The sequence below is a fragment of the Ostrinia furnacalis genome, unplaced genomic scaffold (genome assembly GCF_004193835.3).
Source record: "Ostrinia furnacalis isolate ACB-3 unplaced genomic scaffold, ASM419383v2 OfSCF1461, whole genome shotgun sequence".
Classification (NCBI taxonomy): Eukaryota; Metazoa; Arthropoda; class Insecta; order Lepidoptera; family Crambidae; genus Ostrinia; species Ostrinia furnacalis.
Window position 1 is genome coordinate 93,301 of NW_021131700.1, and position 16,947 is coordinate 110,247.

General features: G+C 37.2%; 3 protein-coding genes across 4 annotated transcripts in view; 1 reads left to right on the forward strand and 2 right to left on the reverse strand.

The window, feature by feature from the left end:
- Positions 1–4,553, reverse strand: part of LOC114352886 (neuroglian) — a 42,940-nt gene extending 38,387 nt beyond the window's left edge. The window contains exons 1-3 of the mRNA XM_028304639.1: positions 4,432–4,553; positions 3,973–4,056; positions 2,834–2,960 (exon numbers count right to left, since the gene is read on the reverse strand). Of these exons, the coding sequence (XP_028160440.1) occupies positions 2,834–2,960; positions 3,973–4,030 (185 nt within the window). The 5' untranslated portion in view covers positions 4,031–4,056; positions 4,432–4,553. The remainder of the gene's footprint in view (positions 1–2,833; positions 2,961–3,972; positions 4,057–4,431) is intronic.
- Positions 4,554–6,059: 1,506 nt separating this feature from the next.
- On the forward strand, positions 6,060–7,790 carry LOC114352885 (uncharacterized). The gene is made up of 3 exons (XM_028304638.1): positions 6,060–6,230; positions 6,461–6,510; positions 6,605–7,790. The coding sequence occupies exons 2-3, from the start codon at positions 6,486–6,488 to the stop codon at positions 7,735–7,737; spliced, it is 1,158 nt and encodes a 385-aa protein (XP_028160439.1). The 5' UTR covers positions 6,060–6,230; positions 6,461–6,485; the 3' UTR covers positions 7,738–7,790.
- A 2-nt stretch (positions 7,791–7,792) lies between these two features.
- Positions 7,793–16,311, reverse strand: LOC114352884 (scm-like with four MBT domains protein 2). 2 transcript variants are annotated; one of them, XM_028304637.1, is made up of 7 exons: positions 16,227–16,311; positions 11,204–11,614; positions 10,893–11,015; positions 10,678–10,806; positions 9,688–10,562; positions 8,898–9,073; positions 7,793–8,693 (listed from the first exon to the last, which is right to left on the reverse strand). In XM_028304637.1, exons 2-7 carry the CDS (start codon positions 11,576–11,578, stop codon positions 7,858–7,860), a joined length of 2,514 nt encoding a protein of 837 aa, XP_028160438.1. In that variant the 5' UTR covers positions 11,579–11,614; positions 16,227–16,311; the 3' UTR covers positions 7,793–7,857. The 2 variants fall into 2 exon arrangements, with proteins under 2 accessions (XP_028160438.1, XP_028160436.1); XM_028304635.1 differs by lacking the exon at positions 16,227–16,311 and having other exon boundaries at positions 11,204–11,642.
- Between the last annotated feature and the right edge of the window lie 636 nt (positions 16,312–16,947).

The following is a 16,947-nucleotide window of genomic DNA, read 5'->3' on the forward strand; positions in this document are numbered from 1 at the left end:
AAAACAATTTTTGTTTCGGTGAAATTATGACTTTCGATCGTATGTCCACCTTTTTTTAATATCAAACTACTGTGCTCCGGGCTGAAACAGTGGCCATTATTATAGGTACTTTTCCTTATATTTTCTCTTTGCGCGTGGTTCCGATCGAGTGGATTGCTGTTCGTCAATATTATCATCCCCTAGGAACTATACGTAAATTCTTAGATTGAAAAGGGAAAAAACGGGGGTACTTTTCCTAAACTTTCATATAAACATTTCTAAAAGGGATCAGCAGCAGTTCTGGATATTATCTCATAAGCATTTAGATTAGACACAAACAAACATCTGCTTTGTAAAGATCGTTACACCAACTACTACGTGGACCGACGATCTGGTAAAGGTCGCGGGAAGAGCCTGGATGCGGGCAGCGCAGGACCGTTAATTGTGGAAAACCTTGGGGGAGGCCTTTGTCCAGCAGTGGACGTCATTTAACTGAAACGAACGAACGTTACACCAAAGAGGGTACGAACGTTCTACAATTAGGTTTTATCTTTCCCAATTTCTGAATTTCTGATCTATATTCGGAAAACAAAAATGGTTTATTCCAGGTGAAAATCTAGAGATGTAAATAGGTCGTATGGCACAACTTTTCCTATGCATATGCTATTTATTTACCTACGTATTACGTGATATTGAACAATGCATCCTATAAATAGCCGCTGCTATCATCGTGCATTTCGATTTCAATAGCGATGCAAAAAGTCGATGGCCTTTATAGCGTTATACGGCGAGCTGCTCGAGCACTGAAGTCGACCTTACTGAACGTTATCTTTTGCTAAATGCTAAAAGCGTTTAATGATTTTAAAGCTTTTAAATGCCTCCTCAGGTAGGTAAGGACAAAACTCGCAGACAAACTTTATTGTTTGGATCTGCATCAGTGAGCTTTATTAGTTTTAGGTCGTAGAAAACCGCATAAAGGTGATTTACGAAAGCCACAGTATTTTAGATAAAGAAGAATAATTCATAAATTTTAGACAACAAAGTCCCCAGGAGATAATGGCAATTTTTTTGTCGGTTAGAAATAGGCAAATTAAAATAGATGTGTGTAGTTAGTAGTTACTAATTACGCACTAATTCCAGTCATTATTTCTGTCCTAACTTCGCCCACGTGTTTAACACTTGATTACGATACGTTGATGAACCTAATAAAATGATCGCGCCTCGATGGTTATCATCATTTGGCGAATTAACAAATTAATACCGTACTAGCTTCTGCCCGCGGTTTCGCCTGCGTTTATTTAATAGCACGTAAAATCTCTTTAAGATTCATTCGCGACAAAATTCATGTCCTTCCCTTCTCCTAATTGTCACATACAAAATTGTTTTAGTATTGAAGATTTAAAAAAATATATTTGTAATGATTTTAAAAATAGGTTGTAAACATTGCGTGTTTAAAAGTACTTACTGGTATAATAAATTAATAGATAAATGGCAATCATTAAAATTATTTTTTTCAACTATTTGTAAGTAAGTGATGTGATTCTAACTATTTTTTTTTTACTTTATGGTCTGAAAATAGTCTTATTTATTAGACACTTTATTTATGTAATTTCAGTTAAATTTTGACCAACATTCTTACTAAACTTACGTAGGTACGTAATGTGTGGTCAATTTTGAAGACAATATTTATAAAACTCAAGGATAAGATCTGTATACAAACATTTAGTTAGCAGAATGACCCGCTCACCTTGTGGTCTACGACCCACGTTTGCGACACAATACACATTGGGGGAACTAATAAGTGTGTTCGGAGTTACGAGCGACATTACATGTGCTGGAGATGAGATAATTCAATTTAATTTTATTGTTATGAGGCCAAAATCGCGTGAGATTTTTAGAAGTGCAGTTACGATATAAAAGAAATTACGGAAACACAGTAGACGACTATCCCCACTACCCATTTTTATTAGACTTTCAAGATTTGGATTGATTGAAAGATGACCAGGCAAAAATTCATGCATAAATAATGTGTAGGTATGTACTTACAAAATTTTAAAAATAATAATTAGAATGATTAAACCATTAGTTGTTCATAACAATACTTAATGAAGGCAATTTATATTCCATTCAGTACTTGTAGGTTTTTAAGTGCTGCTCATGGAATGAATAACAATAGTTCTCTTTAGGATAATGCATAGTAAAAAAAAGATTCAAAACACTTAGGAAGATTATTCTTTTTGTGGTAGGACATAACTCTAGGTATGAATTTTTGTTTTGTTCATAAACTGATACATTAGGTATCATTATTTTCCAATATTTATATACCCAGAGTTTTTTATCTCTCTTGAGGCAACAAACAATTACACTGTGGGCTTATGTACAGTTTAATATAAATTCATATCAATCTAACACAGTGGTTCTTAACCTTTAAGTCACGAGGGACCATTTTACCAAATTTCTGTCTTGTCAGGGACCACTTTTTTTTTTCAAAATCCTATGAAAGGGGAGGTCGATTTCTCCCCCACTGTGCGCCGTTTGCGTTGTGTTGTCTCGACTCATCACGTCAAGTCACTTGTTTATTACGATGTCTTCGCGGACCACTTGGAATGCCTCCGGGGACCACCAGTGGTCCACCGGTTAAGAACTACTGATCTAACAGATCAATAATGCTGAATTAGAAAATATAGAAAATGACAACGCTTTTCGCTTTGTACAGTTTTAGGCTGAGTTGCACCACCTGACTTTGACAATAACCGGTGCTTTTTTATGGAGTTTGATAGTTTTTGACATTTTTGTTAAAGTCAAAGTAAGATGTTGCAACCCAGCCTTAGAAATATTTTGTCTAAAAACTTACTTTGGAGCGGGTTCTCCTTCAGCTTCGCACTCGATGATGAAGGGTTTATCCACCTCTCCCTGCTGCGCCACTTGGAACAGCAGCTCTTCTTGTGTCGGTTGCTTCACCATCTTCGGTGGGGAGGTCACTGTTGGATGATATTGTTTTTAACCTTTTTGCACTTTAGGTATTGTATTAGATTCTAAATAGAATGAAGAAGAAAATAAGCAGGGGTCATGTATTTTTTCAGGGACAAAGTTTTTATTAAATTATAAGATTTTAAACTTTCGCATTCCAGACCTGTGTCTTACTATTTTTATTAAATTCATAGTAATAAGGCTTTTACCACAAGTCTTACCTGTTGTTCTTGCATTAAACTGCTGATTACAAGAATTAAATAAACTAGTATAAATAATTATTCTGTTTGGTCTACATTCTTTTACATCTATCCATCTACACCTTGACTTTACTAACACATAAACTATTTTTTAGCATATTAGAGTAGTTTAGGACAGGATTCGATTCTTTACATAAGAATCTGTAAGACATTTTCAAAATGTTTTATTGGCAAATACCTGACTGGCACATACTTTTATTAGAGCCCACATTAAAAGTTGTTTATTTTATATTTTTGGCATTGCAATACCTACTTTTTACTCATCAAATGTATTATTTGTGTGAAAAACTTATTTTAGATTAACCAGACTATTAAATTGTATTATTGCAAATAAATAAACATGATCTATATAATCATAGTGGGACAGTCCATACATGTTACTTGTACCAATGTAGTCATCATGACATCAAAATCTCAATCATACACTAACCAAGGACAAAATAATATTGTCAATTACAGATTTAAGCCAGTAGATCAACATGAAATCTATCTAGTGCTTAAAATATATTTATTTATACATTGCTTATTCTTGGTGTTAGATTACAATATAATGAGAACTGAAAAAAGTTCTGACAATTGGAATCTTGTAAGCATGGAAGTAGGTACCCTATGTTTTGTGTTTTAAAACTACAAAACTTCTGATTTGAAATGGTTATCACACCATCTAATTAATTATTTTGCGAGATATTGTCAAAAGTTGATCAATTTAGCGAGAACAAGTAGATGAAGTAAGTAACATAGTGAAAAGAAAGTAAATACTCACACAACGCCGCGGCTTGCGTTACGGCCGCAACGAAACATATCAGTCGCACTGTACTCATGTTTCCAAATCTCCTGACTCGTTTATCTAACAAGAAACCAAACAATTCACTTTAAATACAGCAAAACACATTTCCCCGGCACACATGTTCAGGCACTCGATGACCTAATCCGAATAAAGCTTGGCCACAATGACAACACCCACTAAAAATAGGTACACCGAATTCACTAAATTACAACCCTCTTGTGACATAAATACACATTCCACATTCAACAAAGCTGCAAGGAAACTTTAAAGCCCTTGTAATTACACAAATGCACTATGTTAAACCATTAGAAAACCGCACTAATTCACAATTTCTTTTGGATAGACGGCAAATCAATAATCACATTTCGTTAATGCAAATAGCTTAATCATAACTTAAGAATTACACATATCAGTTTGTTTAAACTTAATAATTACCTAAAGAGACTTTTATAACAGTATCATCGCGGAAATCAACTAAAATAATAAATTACGCGAGCGTATAGGCGGGGCCTCAAAAATATTCGCTGTCGTTCGTTCGTTCAGCGTTGACGGTTCAATGACTGACATCACAGATATGGATTAGAGTAGATACAGCAAGTTGCTAGTCAAAGCGTGCCATTCCGATATGTCCAAATGGACATACATGGTCGAGTGATGTTCATGTAATCCGATTACAACAATCGGATACGATGATTTTACGAGGACAGTAGTACGAACACGGTAGAGAGAAGAAATTATTTACGGATTGAGAATTGTAATTAACAGCAACGAGTAACAAATATGTAATTAATTAGAATAAAGTAGCAGTAGAAGAATTATAAAACAAGTTAGATCAGTGATCGCGGAAGACAGAGTGCACTGTATAACGTCGAAATATACAAATCAAGAAGTTAGGTCAGTGATCGCAGTATACACTATTACTAGTCTATGTATACGACGCCCGAGATTTTGTCGTTTAGAAATATCTTCAAATCTAGGTACCTGACTTAGCTTTATGAAAGAAAACGTATTGGCAAAAATACGATTTTTTACATTTATTAAAAATAAAAAGCTTGAGTAAAATAGTCTTTATTTTATGAAACTAGGTCATTTACTTACTAGGATATTTAAAAGTATGGAATTAAGTATGAATTACTAGTAGTACTATTTAACATAATGGAATAACGATCATTACTTTCATAAACATTAGGCACAACAAAAATATTATTTGCAAATTAATAATGTAGAATTGTAGAATAACGTCTACCGCTACAAAATTATTTTAATCCACAGTCAGACTAGCTATAAATTTAACAAAATATCAGTTTTATCGGAATTAATTAATTTTTGAATCGAGTCACACGATATCATTCGATGACTTTGCGAATGCAGTACGATGATACGATTACTTTTACGTTGCGGCAATCACTAAAATTCGCTAAAATGACACTAATGACGTTTAAAAAGTGGCACGCTCGGCTTCATACAAATTTTGACACATGCTGCATCTATCCATATCTGTGACTGACATAGACAAGAAAGAATAAAACTAAACTAGTTTGAAAACAGCCACAGTGTCAGTTCCTCTCTCTCTCTAACAACAGAAACTTGCTATTGCTATCCTTTTCTTACGTCACCAAAGACAATAAAAGCCCTATTTACTTTAGAACTTGTGCTTAGGAAATATAAAATTATACAGCTTCTTTCAAAACAAGAGCTTTCGATTATATGAAATGATGGAAGCTTACGCAAACCCAAGCACAAACCGCGAACGCCTCGAAAAAAAAATGACGTTGAAGCAGGGAGCGGGGGAAAAGGATTGGCGGGTATTTTTGAAACGGAAGGCATGGAGAAAAACTTCGGGAATCCCAATCTTTGCCAAATTGACTTCATACAATACATGAGCATAACAATATATGTCAGGTATATCATATAAAATACCTACATTTTGTAGTTTAGCGAATGTAAAATACAAATTGATTAAGTTTTTCATCTTCGCCTACCTTTAATAGGACTACAGGAAGGAGCAGCTCCAAAAAATAATAATACCTAACCTACTTGAAACTTTTTCTTCTGACAGGGTTGAACATCCATAAATAATAATTATGATCTAACTAAAGTCACTCTGTCAAACTGTTTCACAGTTCACATTTTTCACAAATTTACATCTTGCCTTCAAAATTATTGGATACATTTATCAATGGAATAAGTGAATGTGTTACCAGAATTTGCCTTACCCTTATGATTTACTGAAGGTGAGAAAAACTATTTATGCAGAATCTACCTAGGTACATGTACCTAAAAAAAATTGAGCACTTTAACAACTTTCCTCTTTATCCGAGTTTCTTCCGTCACTCCTCAGTAAGAAGTAGCTATAAGGCACATCCGATATGTTGTTTCGAAGTGGCAAACTTGGGACTTTTAAGAAGTGCCCTGAAATTGACCTATTATGGTTAATAATACCTATATTTTTCTGTTACATCAGGTAACTACACTATTTTTCCTGCAAAATGACTTCCTGTAGCAGTGCAATGAGTAAGTGACAACCTTTATATAAATAATAAAACATGACGACCAAATTATTGAATAAAAACTGTTCATCTTTATTTTTTATACTATTCTCTATCAGGTAATTTTCATCAAGATCACAATCTGAAAACTCGTCATAGCTTCTACGGTGGCGAAACACCAAGAGATTCCCTACACTCCGGCAGCTCGTGGAAGTCCGACGTGAACGTGCCAGAATCAGCGCCAAAATGTAGGAAGAACACCTGCCGTAGAAGCGACTTTAAAAACGTTGATTCTGCGGAGTATTACAAACGATATGAACATGATGAAATCCCCGTTAAAGACGATTCCAATAAAGTTATAATAAGTAACAGTAGAGACAGCGACCAGCCGTCGCTTACCAATTCCGACTTGGAGAAACTAGAAAACAAGATTTATAAAAATATATCACAAGAACTACAAACCGACGATTCATCTATTAGCAGTCTCGAATCAAACATTAAATTCTTCAAAACGACTGTTCAAGAGATTTTCGATAATTTCTATACGAGTATGCAGGATTTCGAACTTTACAAAAAGAGATTTGAGGAGATTTTAGCTAAAAATCGTGAAGACTCCATTGCCGACATGGAAGATTTCATTAAGGACATGATACACCACATAATGTCTTCAGACTCCTGCCTGTCAAGCGAAAGTCGAAAGTGGGTTGAAATGACCAATCTTGAAATTCAAGACAAAGTGGATTCATGTCATTCTAGTGCTGCCTCAGAAAAGCAAACGGCAAAACTTTTAGAAAGTCTACACTCCGTTGTTGAAGCTTATAAAAATGAAAATTATCTCACTGACTCTACATTTGACGACAATCCATCTAAACAAACAAATTCGACAAAGAAAGAAGAAATCTTTAACATTTATTTATTGAGCGGCGCTCCTTATGTCCAAATCAAAATGAATGAACGTCATTTGCTGTCGGAAATAAATATCAAAGATGTAGGCCGACAGGAAACTGAATATCATGTTGCATCTGCAGAAAATTTGAAGAAGCTTGCGGCAAAGAAACTGGAATTAGAGAAGTATGTGAGGCAGCAGCAAGAAAGTCAAGCCCCTGATAGAGAAATACCCGTCAAAATTTCATTCGCCAAGAAGAACATTCATTTGAATGAAGACTTCGCAAATGATAGAGATAAGGACGACAACAAGTCTCTGATGTCTAAGATTTGTAGTTACATTTGCAAGAAATTTCGCAAGAATTAATTCATACTAATAATTATGGTGATCGACTAGGAAATTTGAGTAATAAAATGAAGCGTGAAAGTTAACAAATAGTTTTATTGCAGACTAGATAAACAATACATTTTGAGATTTATCTTAGTATCACGTTTCTGCATTCTCTTCAAAATTAACTATGTAATACCACCTTATCATACTAATGTGCTTGCAGAGTTGAATAGCAAACTCTTTCTTCATATGCAAGAAATCCCGTATCGTTTCCAAGTCTAGCATTATAAGAGCCTCTCCATCTATTTCTTCCTGTTTCATTTTCTCTGCTATTAATTTACAGTCATCTGTGTTCCTCAAGTACGAATAAACATCATCCACCGACCATTCCAAGGGATTCTGAGCGAGTTTTAGCTTCCCTTTCATCCAACTCATGGCCGTATTCTTTTCGAACATTTTGTTATCTGACGGGAGAGGATCGTAAGTGTTGAACTTCAATTTCTTCAGTTCCGGTTCCTCAGTATCTGAGACGTCTGATATATTTTTGGCATCCCTCGAATTGGAGCTGCTTTCGTTCGTTTCATTTTCTGTGTCGCTGTCGGGGGAGCTGCGCTTCTTGGCACAAGTGTTGCTGTAAATTGTTTCGACGTCCTTTTTATCCCAGTGCGATTCTTTCATTTGCAGAGCGAAATTTGGTAATTTAGCACCGCGGGTCTTCATTTCCATTTTGGGATAATTGTTCTTGGTGCCTCGTTTCCGTCTTTGCCTTCGTTTGCGGTCGGGGCCACTCTCGGGCGAGTTAGGCCGGGTGCCGGGCTCGGAAGGCGGCGTGGAGCCCGCGCTGTGCTCACTCACCGATTCTCCGTCCTTGTTGCTCTCGGACTCCTGTGATGGTTGTGGCTCTTTTTCTCTCTTCTCTGGAGTACACTTTTTCTTCTTTCTTTTTCCAGTCTGACTACCCTTGGGCCTGCCGCGTCGCTCAGTTCCGTTGTCTGTAAAACATAAAACCAAGTGTGAGATTTCTTTTAAGATTGCTTAGATAACAAGTGCATCTGCTGCACTTGTCTTTCGGTTGTTGTACGTTTGCAATTTATCAAATAAAACATGAGAAAAGATTTCGGACTGGTGAATATTACTGCAGAGATTCGACAGGCTGTTTTACTGGCGCAAAATAGTTTATTAAACTTTTAACTTACGGAAGGTGGACTTGTCAACGTTCTGGCAGTTGTTAGGACACTGCGAGGTATACTCTACGGGTCCGAACAGGCACGGGCAGGCCTGCATCTTGACGCACACGTCGCGGCAGAACGGCGCCACCTGAGTCGCCTGTGTCGCGATCGGCACGTACGCGTGGTACGTGCTTGTCTTCAATCTGGAACGAGGTGGTATGGTTAAGAAAAGATCTTTGAAACCAGATAAATGTTTTAGAGTAGGCGCACACCGTTGATTTTTAGTTGGCCGATAGTTGTGCCCGATTTTAATTTGTATGAAGAATCGGCCAAAACGAATCGGCGTAGTGTGCGCACTCCCATATGATACATGCCCATACTGATCACCTGCCCGACTAAACTATCGGCCGACGACAAATCAACGGTGTGCGCCTACTCTTAGAAAGATTGTTTAGCTACATACATAATAATGTCACTATTCTCACTGGACTTGGACTGGTCCCAAGATGTGATAGCAAAAACGTTTACTGGTTATTTTCATATTTACCATCATAACGTTAACGATAATGCTTGACGAACCTAACAAAATGTATAGGCGTGAATATTGGAAAAGGGTTAAATTGAGAAAAAAGTGACTACTGTCACTACTGTTTGTTTTTTTTATTAAGTTATAAGCGAATAAGGCCTGGTTTCCACCAAGACAGAGCAGAGCGGTGCGGAGCGGAGAATTGTTCAAATTCAAATTTTTTTCGCCCGAAACTTTTCGTTCCTTGCCTTCGTGGAAACCGGGCCTAATGCAGATTATTTTTTCACTTACTTTGCACGTAACATTTCAAGTCTCATCCCCTCTTCAGCTGGTCCCTCAGTCTCCCAATCCTTGAGCAACTTCGCTGGCTTGTATGACGCCGATATAACTTTATTCAGCACCTCCTTCAGCACAAGAGACAGTGGTCCCGGCCCAACATGCTTCGGAAGCTGGGACAGCTTGTTTCTACTGATCGATGGTCCCGCGTAACATTTGTAGTTGAAGAAAATACGATCACACCACTCATCAGAGGATTTTATGTCTTCTTTGACATTTCGAGGCTCTTCCACAGGTTTGGGCGGTTCTTTCACGACAGGAGCTGACACATCAGGGATGTGCAACTCGTAGTTGTTGCTATCGCACCACCCGACTGGGAATAGGAGGTCACTGTTCTGTGAATACCAAAACTTCTCTCCAATCGGCACTAGTTCCACGCATACCATATGATCGACGATGGAATCAACGGTTGCCACGTAAATTTCTTCATGCCTGTGAGGATTGACAGCTTCCAGTTTCATATTGACTTCAATTCCTTTTAAAGGCTCTTTGTTTCCAAAACAATACTCAGGGGCAGGGACGGAGGATGTCATCGCGAGGTATTCGTCCCATTCGAAAGAGCCTTCTTTCCATATCTTGGGTGGTTTGAAATTCAAATTGTTTTTCTGAGCCCATCCGATGGGATAGATGTACGGATTCAAGGAGTCACACAACCAAGCCACCTTGGAGTCCTCATAGTCTTCCATGTGGTCATCAAGAACAACCAAGAAATGAAAGTTGTTAAACACTTTTGCAACAGTTGCTGGGCTGAATGTCTTCATGTCTTGAGGATTCAATGCTTCTAGTTTCATGCCAGTGATGAAATTATGAGCTTCCAATGATTGGTTTGGCTGAAGAAATAAAAACAAAATCAGTTTAAGACTAGAAGCATCATGATCCCAAATTTTTTAATAAACATTATGGAATAAAAAATGCTGCTGTATAAGTAATGCTGTATATGCTTACCTGAAATAAATCTGCAGGTGTCGGCTCTTTGATAGATTCCTCATTACTTAGCCGAAGTTGAGTGCTAAGTTTATTTTTACAGGAGAATTTGTTTATTTTGGAAGGGTATCTGAACTGCCATGGTGAACCCTGTACAAATACATTTATTTAATTATTATAAATCAAGTTAGTTAAAAAACAATTAGCCTTTCAGCTGCATTAATAACAGGCCTTACCTTATTAGTTACAAATCCAAAGTTAGATAGCCTTTGATTTGAGAAAAATATCCAGAACTGTGGTAACTCATCATCACTGCCATCATAACGCAGTAGCAGTCTTCCACCAACATTTTCTGTTACCTAAAACATTTAAAAAAAATGTCTCAGTGATATAATTTTATATACTGTGAATTAAATATTTATCCAGAACCTTTAAAAAGTTTAATTAAAATACAGTAGCATTGGTGGTGTAATACTAACATAGTTTAATTGTGGAAGCAATGAAATGTAGATAAAATAAAATTATTTACGTAATAAAAAATACTTACAGTTGCAATCCAGTATCTATATGGGTCTATAATATACTGCACTTCCACCTTCATTCCGACCTTGATTCTATCAATAGGGGACAGGCCTTTATTATTCAACGCCTCAATAGCCACTGATTGCCCAGCAAATAATGCCTTCTTCATGACTTCTATGATTGAGTCTCCATATTGAGAGTTTATATCCTCTGGTGGCTCAATTAGCTCATCATATTTCCCACACCATCCCAAGGGATGGATCTTGGTATTTGAAATATCACACCAGAAATCTTCTTTGGCACCCAAGTACTTGATTCTAAGCAAATGGCCGCAAACCATGGTAATCTCAGCAATCCAGTACATATCTGGATTGTTTTTGTGGCACACTTCAAGGAGCATACCCTGCTTGATTCCATTGCTGAGACTAGCCTCCACCTGTTGAAAAACAATCAGAATTATTATTTACTAGCTTTCCGCCAGCGGCTTCGCCTGCGTGGAATTTTGTCTGTCACAAAAAAACATAATTCAGTTGATCACAGGTGTTATAAATTTTGTCCCAAGTTATTCTGATGCATACAATAGTACTATAGTTTCATCAAAATATGTTTAGTAGTTTTGGTCTTTGGCATGAAAGAGTAACAAATATCCACATGTTCATCCTTACAAACAATATTAGTGGGATAGTAGAACTTAATGCAAAAATACTTTAAAAACAAAAATTTTACAAATAACATTTTCTTAACTGCAATAGTTAAAGGTACAAGTTAGTGATTTTTCTGTTCATTGATAAAACAAATATTTATTGAAGACAAGTGTTAAGAAATATAAGTTGATTTATGAATAATAAAATATGCAAAATCTATACATAAATACTTGCATTAAAATTCTTACCTAATTCTTAAATAAAAATATTTTAAACCTCAATTCTATTTAATTATTAATTAATTTATTAATGGTGACTGAGCACTAAAAAAGAAATTTAAGCATTATGATATAAAATATCCATAAAATACCTGGGATTTTGCCTATCATTATTTTAAATTAACCACATAGAATCTCTTTATTAATGATATCATTATGGAAAATAATTTTCATTTTTCTATGAATAACTTTTCTACATTAATAAATTGATAGTATTCCTCATCAATAAATATCTATAAAATTAAAACAAAACAAGGATAAAAGTTGCATAATTTATTCACAATAACATATGGATGCCTATAATAAATAATTATGCTTTATTATACAAGTATCTGAATGTTGTTAAAACTTAATTAATACCACGTTGCTAACGCTTAACTAAAATGACCAACCATTTGCAAGTATTTTGATTTAAAATAAAATAATTGAATAGGGCTAAAAATAGACCACATAGGATTTTGAAATATCTAATGTAATAACTACCTAGAAAACGATTTAATAAATTTAAAATACACCTTTATGACCAAGAACAAAGAAAGTAAAATCCCAAAGAAATGCATTTTGTAATAGGTACCTGCGGGNTAAAAGCACAATGCAGATCAAAACCCCGCTGTTACAAATGTTCTCAACCTCACTCGGGTGATTCCTGTGAGGTGATTGAAACCAAATCAACATGCATACATTGCTCAGGTCCCCATACTGCCCTAAATAAATCTTGCCCGGAGTACTCTAGACAAAAATCAATTAAACTTGTCATGTCTCAAGACAATGTATCATACTCTGAAGCCTCTTCTCATTTCCCGTCTGTACGGCGTTCATACTCGGACACTACTAAGATGTCCTCACCTTCCACAATTAGGCCTACCCAATCGTCCCCCAATACGTACCCAACCGTCTCTTACAAAAAGACTGTTACACGTCAACCCTCCCCTCGGGCTCCTTTAGGTAAAGGATACGACAGGCAAACACATCAATCCATCATTGGAAGTTGTCCTTCCTCTCTTCCCAATGGATGTGCCCTTATTAATAACTGCAATGCAGATGAGGAAAATCAACCTTTTTCACCCTCTACAGAAAATCTACTAGACTATATTTTGTCTATGTTACTATGCCTCCTTACAAGTCATACTAGCTCCCTACCGTCCAACGTTGCCCAAAAACTAACCCAAATTGGTAACTTAGCTGTTAACATTCAATCCGTCAACGGTAGTTCAATGGAACTGCCAAAGTATTAGAAGAAAGAAACACGAACTTATGTTTATTATCAGAAAACACTCGCCATCTATCCTAGCCATCTCGGAGACTTGGTTAATCCCTGATTCACATTTTCGTGTAGCAGGATTCTCTTGTCTCCGAGAGGATAGAAATGATGGCTATGCAGGAACAGCCTTACTCGTAAGGCGTTCTCTTTCTTTTCACCAACTACCTCTTCCACCTCACAGCCAAGGCATCAATGCCGTGGCAATTCGCTCTTTCAATATCTCTTTTCTTTCCGTTTATATCCCTCATCCTAATTCAACTATTTTTTCAGAACTTCGATCTATCATTTCTTCTCTTCCCCCTCCGGTCCTCGTAATGGGCGACTTTAACGCTCATCATGTCTCTTGGGGTTCTTACCACTCGGATTCATCAGGGTCATTAATGTTAGATTTGATAGATGATATCAATCTTTGTATTCTAAATAACGGCCGTCCCACGAGAAGATGTTCTCCTTTACAAAATCCTGCCTCTGCTGTTGATCTGTCTTTTTGCTCACCTAATTTATCCTCCCTTCTCTCATGGAATGTACTTAGGAGTACTTTTGGAAGCGATCACTACCCAATATTAATTTCTTTTCCCACTGAATCCGTAGCAACTTGCGCCCCTCCTCCGCTTCTAAAGTATAATCTTAACAAAGCAGATTGGTCAGCTTTTTCTACAGCAGTAGATACAGAATTAAACTCCCTTCCAGCTGTTAACCCTCACGATCCTTCGATGAGCTATAAAAACTTTGTTGACATTCTGTCATCATCTGCCGATTCTCACATCCCTTTAAAAAACCCTATTTGCAAAAATCCTTCTACTCCATGGTGGGATGCTGAATGCTCAGCCGCTATTCGTAGACGCAAAGAAGCTGAAAGACGTTACAACAACTCAATGACTATGGATAACTTTTTGCAATATCAGCAAATAGCAGCTCAAACTAAAAAAACCCTGAAGCAAAAAAAGAAACAAGGTTGGTTAAAATTCTGCGAGACTATGTCCCCAAGAACGCCCTCTGCTATCGTTTGGAAACAAATAAAACGGTTTCGCAAATCAACTAATACTGTTAACATAACTTCCAACGACCCGTCCAGTTGGTTAACTGAATTTACCGACAAATTAGCTCCACCTTCCGCCCCCCACATTGACTGTTTCCCCTCAGACATTGACATCCCCATTTCTTCTTCCAGTAATTTAGACGACATATTCTCTTTTAACGAACTTCTTTGTGCCTTAAGTGGATTAAGGGACTCCACTCCTGGATTGGATGGTATCCCCTATTCTTTTCTCTGCAAATCCTCCAATGCAGCTAAATTGTACTTCCTTAACCTAGTTAATTGCTTCTTCGACAAGGGTTTTATTCCAGATTCCTGGAAACAGCAAACTGTCATCCCAATCTTAAAGCCAGGCAAGGATCCTCTGGATCATAACTCATACAGACCAATTGCCCTATCATCCGTTTTACTGAAAATTACAGAGCATATGATTAGGAACCGCCTCGAGTGGTTTTTGGAATCAAAAAACATCCTTGCTAAATCTCAATTTGGTTTTCGGAAAGGTTTTAGCACCCTCGACAGTCTGAGCATACTAACCACAGATATTCGCACAGCATTCAAAAACAAGGAATACCTGGTAGGAGTATTCCTAGACATTGCCTCTGCTTATGACAACGTTCTTCTTCCAACACTCAGGCAAAAATTGCTTCAGCTGAGTGGCTCGCCGAAGATGGTTCGCTTTATCTGCAATTCTCTAATGTCTAGATCGATTGTAGTAAAATTCCAAAACAACTGCTCCTCACCAAGTTTAGTATGGAAAGGCTTACCACAAGGATCTGTGCTCAGTCCGCTTTTATACAGCATCTACACCTACGATCTAGAACGAACGGTCCTTCCGTTCGTTAATATCTTACAATATGCAGATGACATAGCTCTCTATGTCGTTGTAAAGTCTATCCCAGAAGCCTCTTCCCGCATGAATTCCGCTCTAAGGTACTTGGATGACTGGCTGTTGGACCATGGTCTCTCAGTTTCGGTTCCCAAATGCTCAGCCGTTGTATTTACAAGGAAACATACAATTCCTGATCCGAATATCTACATTAATGGCCAACTGATTGAACCAAAAAATCAGGTTAAGTTTTTGGGGTTGATATTGGACGGCAGATTATCTGGAATCCCTCACTTTAATTACATCACTGAGAAGGCTGAGAAAGGAGTAAATATTCTACGTTCTCTCTCTGGAGTTAGTTGGGGCGCTCATCCTTTTTCCCAAAAACTCCTCTACAACGCTATCGTCCGTAGCCACCTGGACTATGCCTCCTTTCTCCTTGACCCGTGTAATAAATCAGCTTTAGATAAAATCAAAAAAATTCAATCTAAATGTTTACGTATTATTTTGGGTTCCATGAAGTCTTCTCCAATCAACGGTCTGCAAGTCGAATGCGTCGATCCTCCCCTCTATTTACGCAGACAATTTCTCAGCGACCGCTTCCTTGCGAAGACTATCCAAAATCGTGGCCACCCCCTCATTGAAAAACTTCGTCATTTATCGACTCTGGGTGACTCAGCCGGCGCCACTCAGAAACGTTCTTGTATTCTTCATTCTTTTTCTAAATTTTCTCGCCTCCCGGCTCCTATCGAAGAGATGGAAGTAAACCCTCTGTACTCTACATGCTTCGAATCATTAATTTTTAATCCATCCATCATTTTAAATTTGGGAATAGATAAGGACTGCCCCGGTGCTCCCAAAATTTTTCTAAATATTGTAGCCAAACACTGGCCGGACTGGCAGTACATGTATACAGACTCTTCTAAACTTGATATAAATGGCTGCGTTGGGTCGGCGGTATGGATACCTGCCTTTAAAATAGCTTTATCATTTAAATTACCTCCTTTCTCTTCTGTTTTCACAGGCGAATCTCTAGCCATTCTTGAAGCCATTCTTTACGCTGAATCCCATAATTTCTCCAAAACAGTAATCTTCTCAGACTCTTTAAGTTGCCTCCAAGGTGTTTCCTCCAATCCGTTCAAATCCAAAACCAAATATCCCATTTTATTTAAAATTAGAGAAGCCCTTTACAGGTGCAATCAAAAAGGTCTTAATATTATTTTAGCATGGATTCCTAGCCATTGTGGTATCCCTGGCAACGAGACAGTGGACTCCTGTGCAAAGAATGCAATACAAGTGGCAAAATCTGACATTCTATTCGGACTGATTCGATTTTCGAAAAGTGTGACTAGTCTAGTCTACTAATAGATTCACTGATCGCGTTCGAAGCACCTAAACTCGTCACGACATGCAACGAGACAATGGGCCAACTATCCGGCCGCCGGATATCCGGCTATCCGGCCTAGCAGCTGGCCGGATATCCGGTATCCGGTATCCGGCCAAACAACTATCCGTTTCATCTCTACTTCTTATACATTCTAACCTATCATTATTGTATGTTCTAAAACCGATAGTACTTTTGAAAGTACTAATAATGAAACATTAAATAAAATTAAAATACTTGTGCCTTTTCAGTTACATTTATTTTTATATTTATTGTATCTTTATGTAGTATTAATTTATTAAGGAGGTTACATTTATGTTTTACTTTAAAGTATAAA